Source organism: Eretmochelys imbricata, chromosome 7 (assembly GCF_965152235.1).
Source record: "Eretmochelys imbricata isolate rEreImb1 chromosome 7, rEreImb1.hap1, whole genome shotgun sequence".
NCBI lineage: Eukaryota > Metazoa > Chordata > Testudines > Cheloniidae > Eretmochelys > Eretmochelys imbricata.
In genome coordinates, this window is record NC_135578.1 from 125,894,909 (window position 1) to 125,908,027 (window position 13,119).

The following is a 13,119-nucleotide window of genomic DNA, read 5'->3' on the forward strand; positions in this document are numbered from 1 at the left end:
TGGTAGTCTGGCTGGCTATCAGGGCTGTAGTTGTGGTTGCGTCGACGGTGTCCTGGACAGGCTGCAGGCCCTGTGCTGGTGTCAATTCCAATCTTTATACTGAGGTGCTCGGGCCTCGGAGGCTACTGACTGAGTGCCCCTGGAGAATGAGCCCTGGGCCTAGGGATAAGCCCAGGGATTCCAAAGAGGCCACTGAGGCTGTAGCTGCCAATGTGGAGGCCATGCTGCTGCTGCCTCACTTCTGCACCAATGAGTCCCTGCACAAGTCAGATGACACTGATCCAGATTGTGGTGACCATGGTGGCCCCAAGTGGTATTGAGTTGGGGACCGGTGCCGATGTTCCTGTGCCAGGGATTGGTGCTGAGAGGCTGCTGACGGGGACCAATGCTGCTCCGCTGGTGCCGAGAGTCCACTGATGGGGACTGGTGCTGAGAGGCCGCTGATAGGGACCGAGCTTCGGAACCATGCACGGGGTCCCAAGCTGGGGAACGGTGCCTCGGGAATGGTGAACCCAACGGTGCCGGGGTGAACAGTGCAGAGCCGAGGAAGGTGATCGCCGCATCATGGCCGGCTTGCTCCTAGATGGTGCCAGGCACGGCAATACCAGGGGCTTTGTCCCTGATAACCAGAGGTTGAGGGGCCGTCATTTCTATCAGGTCCCTGGTGGCTTTGAAAGTGTCTGGGATGGAGGGGGACTGCAACTCCTCCACCTGGCACTCTCTGTCCGTGGAGTCTACGGCGCCAACTCCTGGTCCTTGGGTGCTGAGTGCTCCTTTGTGGGATGCACTGCTGTTGCGCCTGGCACGGCGTCTGGCACCGGGGAACAACCCCTGTCCGTCTTCTTGTGATGCTTGTGCGGCACTGGTGAGTGCGCCGCTTGTGGTGCCAGGGAGCAGGTGCTGCGGGTCTCTTGAATCAGAGTCTTTCCTCGGTACCGTGTCGCGCACTGAGGCCGGGGCACTCCACACTGATGTCCTTGGGGCCGGATCCCGGCACTCTGTGGCAGGCTGTGGACGGAGAGCGGATTCCATCAGAAGTTGTTTCAGATGGAAATCCCTCTTTCTTCATTCAAGGGCGGAAAGACTTGCAGATTTTGCACCTGTCTGTTTGGTGCTCTTCCCCCAGACACTTCAGGCACGCGTCGTTGGGGGGCGGGGGGTCACCCGTTGGCATGGGCTTACCGTAGGACCCGCAAGGTTTAAACCCTTGGCCCTGAGGCATGCCCTGGAGCCGAGTGGAGGTAAGGGATAGGGGTTGCCTCCGCACCCTAACCCAAACTACTATATACACTAAACTAAACTAACTATTAACTGAAATCTAGACTAGAAACTACAGGCTAAAGAAGAAAACTAAGGGAAGCACTTGCAAGGCAAGCGAATGCAGTTCCAATGGCCGTCACGGACAGTAAGAAGGAACTGAAGGGGGGTCGGGTCAGCAGGGTCATATACTGAGCGCCATGAAGGCGCCACTCCAGGGGGCTCCACAGCCAACCCAACGGGAGCTGCTAAGGGAAAACTTTCCGACGACCGTGCTTGCGGTGTGTGCACACCTGGTTGGAATCGAGCAATCACTCGAAGAAGGACAGATCTTTATGTACACCTGAAACTGATGACATTCTTTAAATCTCTTAGTGGAAACAGCCTGCAAGACCCTCAATATTGGCTAACTGCTCAGGTCAAAAGGGTAACACTATATTCCCAGGAGTGACCACAAATGCTCCCCTCCCCTTGTACAGGCAGGTCCAAGAACACCTGACACACCTTATAACAGCCTGTAGGCTCCTCTGGCATAACTAGTCACAGTGAAATACCAACACCTCACCTCTTGTCTGATCCAGCACAGACACCATCTTTCACCAGCTGCCACGTTGGTATTTATACACCCCATTAATGACATTTACAATTTCTTAAAACCAATAAATTTGAAATAGCAATTTAAAAAACCCAACAAAAAACACTGCATCCTAGATTCTAGCAGATGTAACATCCTCTGCTCCCATCAGGGAAATGCCTGGACTTGCCCTGTGCAAACTCAGGTTCCTTGCACTGTCAGAAAAGAATATTCAAGAATAAAGGGCCCACCATTCCACATACCCTGATACCTGCTCTTGAATGCACTTCTAGCTTGGCTGCTTCAACTGATCTCACCTACTACTGATACTCTCATGTCTAATAAAGTATTGCTCACCAGTGTTTTCCAGCCAGGCAGGCTCTGATCCCTTTTTATGAGATAAGTCACCTGTCAGCTTATTGCCTAGGAGAAGGATGCAGGGTGTCTCTTGCTACCTTTACTTAAATCAGAACCATCCTTTGTTCTTTTTCATAAACAGGTCACCCTCTGCTGATTGTTTTTCCTGTGACTGTCCTTTCTTGTCGACTGTGCAATCTTCTAATCAGCATCTGGCTCCATATGCGTTATGTTGTGAGACACAATGACCAGACAGGAGGTAAATGTCTGCTATCTCCTGCTTCAAAGGAATCTGTTTAAGGCCTGTCATCTCATGGTTACCTGTCTTAACTCCAAGGGTACGAGAACATAATTTCCAGTATAGATACATAACTCTTTAATTATTATCTGCATATGCATTTCAAAGAGATTATGACAACCAGGGATTCTGGTTCTTGACAGAGACCTTACATGCCACCCTTTTGTGACCTTAATATGCATCTGCCCAGGGGATTCCTGTAAAACCCTATGCACCCCCTGTGCCTTATGCCAGCTGGCACCAAGAACAAGGGCTGGATTTAGGGGCAGGTGACCCAGGAGAGCGCCTGGGATGTCAGGTGTGAGGGACGCCAGACTTGGGGGGCTGTTTTTGTTGTTAGCGACAAAAGGGAAAATAGAATGTTTGAAGTAAAATGTTTCAGGTATTCTATACGTGGATAAATTTTTCACTAACCTCCTAGAATGTCCTGGACCTTTGTAGAAACTCATGGACATTCTAGACTTTCTGAGAACTACATTTTCTTCGAACCTCCTAGAATGTTGTCAGCCATGCCCTTGTGGATATCTAAGGGGTGGGGCATCGCCAGTCAGAGAGATATAAGAACGAACTGAAGTGAAGTGAGAACCCAGCAGTGACACTGTGAACCTTGTTTTATTGTTAACTGTAAAAAATAAGGTATTCAAAAGTTTAACAAATGTGGGGGTGCAGAGGGGGGAGAAGACACTCCTCGCCTGGAGTGCATTTGGTCTAGGGCCAGCCCTGCCAAGAGCTTCCTGGATCACACAAAGACCCATTTACATGATGATTTTAAGAAAGTATTGCCAACCTGAATATGATTTGGGTGCCTGGGTCTATGTGGTTATTTAATAGCTCGTTTGGCCATTCTTATGTTTAAGAACTAGTCCAGGAATACAGACTACAGATACACCAGCTGCCCTGATGAACAGGAGTTATGTTTATATGCAGATAATGTGGTACTTCTCTTATAGAGCATATCAGACTCTTCAACTATATGGGGAATAGGGTAGATGTGATCAGAGATGCACTGTGTATTGATCAGTCCTGGATGTACTTGACACAGTAGTTCTGGTCAGTAAAACTGGGTGACTTCTCAGCAGCCTGCTGGGATTTCTTGTGGAATCCCCAGAGGTCACTTCTGCAGCAGAGATTTTTTTCTACGGCATTGTGATTCGATTAAGGATATTTTATCTGTTTTGCAAGGTCATAGAAAGCTCTGGCAAGTAGGTGTCTAACAGGATGGTGGTGTTTGCACCTCCCCGTTAGCAGGTGCTGACTCTGCTGCAAAAGTTAGTTGAATTCTGCTCACTCACTGCAGCTGATGGCATTTTACCCCACCAGGCTATGAGGGAAATGGAAATGGATCTCTGGTAGACAGGATCTAGAGTGGGGATGGAGCAGTCCTGAGGGCAGAATCTAGGAGCAGCCCACACTGAGGAGATGGTAAGAGCTTAGCTTTGTGTTATTTTACTGTTGATTTCTGTATTAACAAAACCAAACAGGAGAGGCAGGTTGGCCTCTACACAGGCGAGAAGTGATTTAGGGCAGGTTGGAAGCTGTACCAGTTGAGCATTACATTATTTTCACCATCCCCTCCTCCTCCTGGACTATCTGTTCATCACCCCATTGCCCCTCCTGTTCCCCCCTTCCTCCTCCCTGGTGGCTTACCTTCTACTTTACACACTTCCACCTGGTGCACCACCCCAGTGTCATTCTCCTTCTCCGCTGGCCACTCATACACATACAAGTTAGTGTGAGACGAACCAGCATCCAGCACAATCCCATACTGTGGATAAAACAAAGCAGTTATCTCTGGATCAATGCACGGGACACTGTGAATAGTAGTCAGTGGGGCCAGACAGTGGGATAAGAGCACTCTTCACTTACTGGGACCACTAGTAAGTGTAGCTACAGCAGAGGCGGTGCTAGCCTATTGGGGGCCCTAAGCAGGAATATTCCCCACTCCTCATACTAAAACAGGCAAGTTCTTATAATAAAAAGTGAACAGGGGACCCTCCCTTGAACTGCTCAGAGCCCTAAGCAATTGCTTTGTCTGCTTATGCTTAGCAGCAGGGTTGTCAGTCAGCTTGCGTGTGTGCTTTTTCAGCGTGCTGTCCAGCTCCGCACAGACAGCTGGTTAGCAGACCTCGAGTACAGCCCACTCATTCAGCAGACTTTCATGTTACTCATAAAGAAAGACCACAGGCACGGTTCAGTGACATAGGCACTTGGCCAGGTTTATTGCAAAGACAGTTGTAGCGCCCTGTCTCGGTGGTTACCAGTACACTAACATGAGTGCCCTATGGCAAGGAACAGTTCAGTCAGCAACAGGAATTTCTGCTGTCCCCTTGGCCAAACAAAGAATGAAGGCAAAGTACCCCAACACTTATAGGCTATGACAAACAAGAATATACCACCTTATATGTGTTTCATGACATTTGTTTGTTACCTCTGCTTGTTCCTGATATCTTGGACAAAACCTCCCTACTCATTATTCTGTCAAATCATCTTATCTTGTACTAGATGGGGCTGGCTCTAGATTTATGTAACTATCTAGTGCCTTGTACACTAGCGACAACTTTGCCAAGGGCGTGTACTGGGCAGTGAACTTGTGAGCATCTGCTTTAATCCATGGCCTGGCTTTGGTTCACAGCCTCTGGTTCAGGACTCAGATCTTGCCCCAGGCCTTTTCTATGACAGCCAGCTCTGAGCTGCATGCCCAGAGCATCCGTAGAGACACTGCTGGTATTGGGTGTCCCCAGGATCAGGGCAGATCACTGGCCTTCCTGGAAGTCCTGGCCTGTAAAGTTTCCACCAAAGGGAGCATAGGCGCCAACTCCAGGGGTGCTCCAAGGCTGGAGCACCCATGGAAAAAAATTAGCAGCCAACTCCCAACCGGAGCCTCCCGTCCACCTGCGGCCCCACCAATCAACTCCTCCCCCGCCCTCCCAGCGCCTCCTGCCTCCTCCGATCGGCTGTTCCGCTGCGTGCAGGAGGTGCTGGGGGGAGGGGGCAGAACTGGGTGGGAAGAGGTGGGACGGGAGGTTGAGCACCCTGGGGGCCCAGAAGAAGCCAGAACCTGTGAAAGGGAGTATGAACTTGGAAGCTACTGTGCCACAAATGGAACTGACCGGTGGGTTAGTGCAGATTCACCTATGAAGACCACCAGAAATGGGCTTATTTTTACAGGGAAATTGGGAAGAGAAAAAGCTTGAGGTTCAGGGAGAGGACAAAGGGAATTAGCAAGACCCAAAAGATGTGGTGGGTGAAACACATGAAAATTCAGGGGTGTCTCGGAGTTACCCTTGCCCCACCCAGTTATACTGTTTCTCTTGTAATGACCCCTTCATAATACCTTAATATTCTTTGGGAGTGGCTTGTTCTGACTCACTGCCATCGCGACTAAGGCAATCACAGCCAAAGCAAAGAGGAACCCCAGGATGAGCAGGGCCTTTCTAGGCCAGGATGTCCTCGGTTTGGTACCTGTGACTGGCAAAGAAGAGCGGATGTTAGGAACCATGCCAAGCACTCAGAGCAGCAGCCGCAGCTATTGCAAGTGATGGGACAGTCAGCACTGTTCCTTCTCACGGCCACAGCACAAGATGTCTGACTGGCCTGCCCAGGGAGAGGCCATGGCAGGGTCTAGCGTGTACAGTCGAGAATGTGACTGCAAGGCCACATCACCCAAAAGTGGATTATAACAAAATGCAGGGGCAGCACCTTCAAACCTGTTCTTCACAACATAAATTACGTGCACGTTTGTGTTAATGTAACACTATGCACCAAGATGGGCAATACAGAAAGTTGTGGTTCGCATGGCAACCACTACTTGGGCTCACTGTGAGCTGTATATGCAGCCTTCCTGTCACTGTACAGAGTGAGGGTCTCAACACCCCCCTACCCTCCAGTGCAGCCTCTTCTGAAGGATGAAATCATTTGTGGAGGAAGGTGACTAGAACTGGGATGGTGCGAGGGAGGGAAGGTGACTGGTGCATTACCCCTGTCACATTACCCCTCACCCCAACCCATGCCAGCTCCAGTCACTTCCCACCCCCATCATCACCTTCCCCTCATCCCCGCCCCACCCCGGCTCCAGTCACCTGCCCCCCCGCCCCATCCCAGCTCAACTCACCTTACCCCTGCTCCATCCCCCATCCCGGCTCCACTCACCTTCCCCCTGCGCCGTCCCCCATCCCAGCTCCACTCACCTTCCCCCTGCGCCATCCCCCATCATCACCTTCCCCCTTCCCCACCCCCCATCCCGGCTCAACTCACCTTCCCCCCCATCATCACCTTTCCCCCACCCATCCCAGCTCCACTCACCTTCCCCGCATCATCACCTTCCCCCTGCTCCACCCCCCATCCCAGATCCAGTCACCTTCCGGCCCCCCCATCCCAGCTCCAATCCCCCATTGTCACCTTCCCTCCTCACCTCATCCAAGCTCCAGTCACCTTCCATCATCACCTTCCCTCCCACCCTCCTGGCTTCAGTCACTCTCCCATCCACCCCACCCCATCTCCAGTCACCATCCCCCTCCCCCAGGCTGGATCCAGTCATTCCCTTCCCCAACTCCATCCTGCTTCCAGTCATCTTCCTCCCCTCCCCTTCCCTCCATCCCATTCCCATGGCTGTATCCAGTCATCTTCCCATATCCCATTCCATCCCACCTTGTCTCCTTTGTAGGCGGACATTAAACAATACTAAATCAAAGTGAGCTCCTTTCTGCAGCTTCACCTGGCCCTGTCTCTTCCTGCCCCCACCAGCCCTTTCTCCTCTCCCAGCCCTTTCTCCCCCTTGGAGTACCTCACTGAGGAGCATCCTGGCTCTGCCACCAGACCCCAGTCGAGTTGGTCCTGCTGGTGGCTTGTGACGCTCTCCCAGACGCGGCTATAGGTTCCGAGCAGCCCTCCTCTTTTGGGTGCAGCAGCCCCTGTGGAGGTAGAGGCTGCTGGGCTTCCCCTCAGTAGCTGCTTCTCCATTGTAGGGAAACACCTCACTGCCACAGCTAGGAACAGCTGCACAGGAGAAGCCAGGATGCTCATGTGAGCAGCAAGTGCTCTGCTGACCCAGTCTGAGCTGCCCTGGGCACCCTATTCACTTAAATTCTTGAATACCGTGTGGCGCCCTGCAAACACCACTCAGTCCTGTAGTGGTATGGGGCAGTGCTGCACCCACTGCTGCCCACGTAACTGGGGCACTTGGGCTTTCCCCAGAGCATACAGCAGATTTGGGAACCCTAAGGATACAGGTCGGTGTAAACTCATGACCCATGTCCACTCAGCAACCCCACACTGCCGGAGATCTGCTCTTTCACCCTGCACTGCCAGCGTAAGTGAAACTTCGTCATACTTGGTCACAGCCTGTACATCATTGTTCCCTCTCCGACCCAACGCTGGAATCCACCCCATCTGGGCAGGCATCAAGCACTCCACCCCAGAGATTGGAGCCAAGCCCAGATGTGAATCATAGAATCTTAGAATATCTGGGTTGGAAGGGACCTCAGGAGGTCATCTAGTCCAGCCCCCTGCTCAAAGCAGGACCAATCCCCAACTAAATCATCCCAGCTAGGGCTTAAAAACTTCTAAGGAAGGAGATTCCACCACCTCCCTAGGTAACGCATTCCAGTGTTTCACCACCCTCCTAGTGAAAAAGTTTTTCCTAATATCCAACCTAAACCTCCCCCACTGCAACTTGAGACCACTACTCCTTGTTCTGTCACCAGCTACCACTGAGAATAGTCTAGATCCATCCTCTTTGGAACCCCCTTTCAGGTAGTTGAAAGCAGCTATCAAATCCCCCCTCATTCTTCTCTTCTGCAGACTAAACAATCCCAGTTCCCTCAGCCTCTCCTCATAACTCATGTGTTCCAGTCCCCTAATCATTTTTGTTGCCCTCTGCTGGACGTTTTCCAATTTTTTCGCATCCTTCTTGTAGTGTGGGGCCCAAAACTGGACACAGTACTCCAGATAAACCTCACCAATGTCTAATAGAGGGGAATGATCACGTCCCTCGATCTGCAGGCAATGCCCCTACTTATGCATCCCAAAATGCCATTGGCCTTCTTGGCAACAACGGCACACTGTTGACTCATATCCAGCTTCTCGTCCACTGTAACCCCTAGGTCCTTTTCTGCAGAACTGCTGCTGAGCCATTCGAACCCTAGTCTGTAGGAGTGCATGGGATTCTTCCGTCCTAAGTGCAGGACTCTGCACTTGTTCTTATTGAACCTCATCAGATTTCTTTTGGCCCAATCCTCCAATTTGTCTAGGTCCCTCTGTATCCTATCCCTACCCTCCAGCGTATCTACCTCTCCTCCTAGTTTAGTGTCATCTGCAAACTTGCTGAGGGTGCAATCCACACCATCCTCCAGATCATTAATGAAAATATTGAACAAAACTGGCCACAGGACCGACCCTTGGGGCACTCCACTTGACACCAGCTGCCAACTAGACATGGAGCCATTGATCACTACCCGTTGAACCCGACTATCTAGCCAGCTTTCTATCCCCCTTATAGTCCATTCATCCAGACCATATTTCTTTAACTTGCTGACAAGAATACTGTGGGAGACCGTGTCAAAAGCTTTGCAGGCATCCCTGCCTTTGCTTCTAATTTTGGTCTCTGTTTTTGCAGTGGCTCCTGCTGGCCCCGTTCAGCCGTTGGGTCAGGTTCCAGAACAAAACAGGATAAAATGGCTGTTCTGGTTCCAAGTTAGTTATCCGCGAGAATGATGCTGACAAGGCTGATGAGTGATTCTCCACAAGGACCTCCCTGCACTCAGAGAAGTCATGAGCCAGGGCAGAGATGTCACTGACACGGGAACTGGTCAGGGAAATCAGGAGAGCACTCACAGCTACTTTCCCATTAAATACTGATGGAAAGACAAACAGGTCATGTTTGAAGCAAACCAGAAAACCAGCTGTGAACAAAGGCATCTTGCATGTGATACAGAAACAGTATGCTAGTGGCTCGGGAACAGTGTTCCCGCACTTTTGAGCGCTATTGTCCTCACAAAAACGAGGAGTCCTTGTGGCTTAGAGACTAACCAATTTATTTGGGCATAAGCTTTCATGGGCAAAAACCCACTTCATCAGATGCATGGAGTGAAAAATACAGTAAGCAGTATATACATCATAGAACATGAAAAGATGGGAGTTGCTTTACCAAGTAGGGGGTCAGTGCTAATGAGGCCAATGCAAGGTGGACGTCGCCCATTTCCAACAGTTGACAAGAAGGAGTGAATATCAAGAGAGGGAAAATTACTTTTTGTAGTGATTCATCCACTCCCAGTCTTTATTCAGGCCTAATTCGATGGTGTCCAGTTTGCAAATTAATTCCATTTCTGCAGTTTCTCGTTGAAGTCTGTTTTTGAAGTTTTTTTGTTGAAGAATTGCCCCTTTTAAGTCTGTTATTGAGTGTCCGGGGAGACTGAAGTGCTCTTACTGGTTTTTGAATGTTACAATTCCTGATGTCTGATTTGTGTCCATTTCTTCTTTTGCGTAGAGACTGTCCGGTTTGGCCAATGTACATGGCAGAGGGGCATTGCTGGCACATAATGGCATATATCACATTGGTAGATGTGCAGCTGAACGAGCCCCTGATGGTGTGGCTGATGTGGTTAGGTCCTATGATGGTGTCCCTTGAATAGATATGCAGACAGAGTTGGCAATGGGGTTTGTTGCAGGGATTGGTTCCTGGGTTAGTGTTTTTGTTGCGTGGTGTGTAGTTGCTGGAGAGTATTTGCTTCAGGTTGGGGGGCTGTCTGTAAGTGAGGACTGGCCTGTCTCCCAAGGTCTGTGAGAGCGAGGGATTGTCCTTCAGGATAGGTTGTAGATCCTTAATGATGTACTGGAGAGATTTTAGTTGGGGGCTGTAGGTGATGGCTAGTGGCATTCTGTTATTTTCTTTGTTGGGCCTGTCTTGTAGTAGGTGACTTCTGGGTACCCTTCTGGCTCTGCCAATCTGTTTCTTCACTTCACCAGGTGGGTATTGTAGTTTTAAGAACACTTGATAGACATCCTGTAGGTGTTTGACTCTGTCTGAGCGATTGGAGCAAATGCGGTTGTATCTTAGAGCTTGGCTGTAGACAATCGATTGTGTGGTGTGATCTGGATGAAAGCTGGAGGCATGTAGGTAGGAATAGCGGTCAGTAGGTTTCCGGTATAGGGTGGTGTTTATGTGACCATTGTTTATTAGCACTGTAGTGTCCAGGAAGTGGATCTCTTGTGTGGACTGGACCAGGCTGAGGTTGATGGTGGGATGGAAATTGTTGAAATCATGGTGGAATTCCTCAAGAGCTTCTTTTCCATGGGTCCAGATGATGAAGATGTCATCAATATAGCGCAAGTAGAGTAGGGGCGTTAGGGGACGAGAGCTGAGGAAGCGTTGTTCTAAGTCAGCCATAAAAATGTTGGCATACTGTGGGGCCATGCGGGTACCCATAGCAGTGTCGCTGACTTGAAGGTATAAACACAAACACCTATAGGTTAAAAGTGGCAATTCTTCAACAAAAAAACTTCAAAAACACACTTCAACGAGAAACTGCAGAACTGGAATTAATTTGCAAACTGGACACCATCAAATTAGGCCTGAATAAAGACTGGGAGTGGATGGGTCACTACAAAAAATAATTTTCCCTCTGTTGATATTCACCCCTTCTTGTCAACTGTTGGGAATAGGACACATCCACCCTAATTGAATTGGCCTCATCAGCACTGACAGCCTCCCCCCCCCTTGGTAAGGCAACTCCCATCTTTTCATGTGCTGTATATTTATACCTGCTCACTGTATTTTCCACTCCATACATCTGATGAAGAGGGTTATATCCCACGAAAGCTTATGCCCAAATAAATGTGTTAGTCTCTAAGGTGCCACAAGGACTCCTTGTTGTTTTTGCTGATACAGACTAACACGGCTACCACTCTGAATATTGTCCTCACAGGTGCTGTACATGCAAGGTCATGTCGCACAGAGCATGCATACAGAGCATTTTATACAGAAATGCGCTGCAGGGGTGTGTATCGCTCTCAGGATGAGATCACGCCAGTGGGAGCTGAGTACTTGAACTTCAAAAAGTCAGGACTACACCCCTGGAAAGAAATGTCCTGCTATGGGCCAACCGGGCTTAGTCTGCACCAGGACTTGCATTTAAGAGCAGTCTCAGGCTTTGGGCTAACACAAAGGTGCAGAGGGAGGAGGAACTTCGCTTGTACAGCTGCCAGCATTTCCCAGGCAATGACCCGAGAGACTGTTCTAAGTCCCAAACTCAGCTACTATTTAGAAGAGGAGCACTGCCAGTACTGAAAGAGACTTCACCTGAATGGGTGGCAGGTACCTGGAATCAACCTCTGCTTCTACAATTCAGCTCAACCACCCAATAACCCGATAGGGGACTGGGGGGTGGTATAGCACGAACCTCTCTCCATTCACCATGAATTACAGGCCCTTTGTGCAGAATACAACAAACACAAAACTCTGATTAACATGTAATGCTTTCCTTCATGAGTCCACATTTAGGAGCTGATTTTTGCTCTTAGACCTGAACACCAGTAGCCAAGGCACAAGCGGCCAGATAGTGGCTCATGCTATGGGCCCTGTGTGCTGCTGTGGTGATGAAAAGTGTCTGTAAAACTGGTGTAACCAGTCAAATGACGAGTCTCTAGTGTGCGGGAAACCCTGGAGGGTGAAGAGCAGGTGTAACTAGGGGCAGGTCTACGTTTAAACACTACAGCAGCATAGCGCTTCAGTGAAGATACCACTACACTGACGGGGGAGCTTCTCCCATCGGTGTAGTTAATCCACCTCCATGAGAGGCGGTAGCTAGGTTTTACACTGTAAGGAGAGTGGTCGCTGTGGATAAGCTATTACCAGCAGGAGGGTGGGGTGGGGGGAGAGAAAACCTTTCGTAGTGATAATCACCCATTTTTTCATGGTCTGTGTGTATAAAAACGTCTTCTGTACTTTCCACAGTATGCATCCGATGAAGTGAGCTGTAGCTCACGAAAGCTTATGCTCAAATAAATTGGTTAGTCTCTAAGGTGCCACAAGTACTCCTGTTCTTTTTGTGAATACAGACTAACATGGCTGTTACTCTGAAACAAGAAATTCAGTGTTGCTACAGCCTTTCGCAAGACAGTGAAGCTAAAGAAACTTGACTTTCCCCTTTTCCCTGTCTGTGAATGAAAGAATTAAAAATCCTATTCATTTAATATCAAACATCAATGTTATATGTGCCAGATACAGTAGTAGAATGAGGAACTTTAAACTGGACATTTCAGCAGCTTGCAGAATGTTGATGGAGAAACTGCAACTTGAGCAAGCATAACTGCAAAATTGGCCAAGGGATGCACCACCAAGGAGCTCATGGAAAGCAACTTGCAGCGATAAATTGGTGTCTGGGGCAAGCCAGCCCAAGGTATTCCCGAGATGGTTCTACAAACAGCTATGGCCTAACTTTTCTTACACAAGCTTGTGTGACAAGGTGTGTTGCACAAAAGAGACTGGAAATTTCTGGTCCCAGTTGCAAGAATTCAAAAGCTGATGTCTCTTCCCTGATTGGATGATGAGAGGACTACTCTCCTTCTGGTTGGACATGTGGAATCTTTGGAAGAAGTATGGGTCACCATCTGATTGGTCCATGCCAGCACCTCCAAG

At 49.5% G+C, this 13,119-nt stretch overlaps 1 protein-coding gene across 1 annotated transcript in view; it reads right to left on the reverse strand.

Moving 5' to 3' along the window:
• ENTPD1 (ectonucleoside triphosphate diphosphohydrolase 1) overlaps positions 1–13,119 on the reverse strand; it is a 98,112-nt gene that overhangs the window by 23,670 nt on the left and 61,323 nt on the right. The window contains exons 2-3 of the mRNA XM_077823395.1: positions 5,821–5,954; positions 4,134–4,251 (exon numbers count right to left, since the gene is read on the reverse strand). Coding sequence (XP_077679521.1) covers positions 4,134–4,251; positions 5,821–5,862 — 160 coding nt within the window. The 5' untranslated portion in view covers positions 5,863–5,954. The remainder of the gene's footprint in view (positions 1–4,133; positions 4,252–5,820; positions 5,955–13,119) is intronic.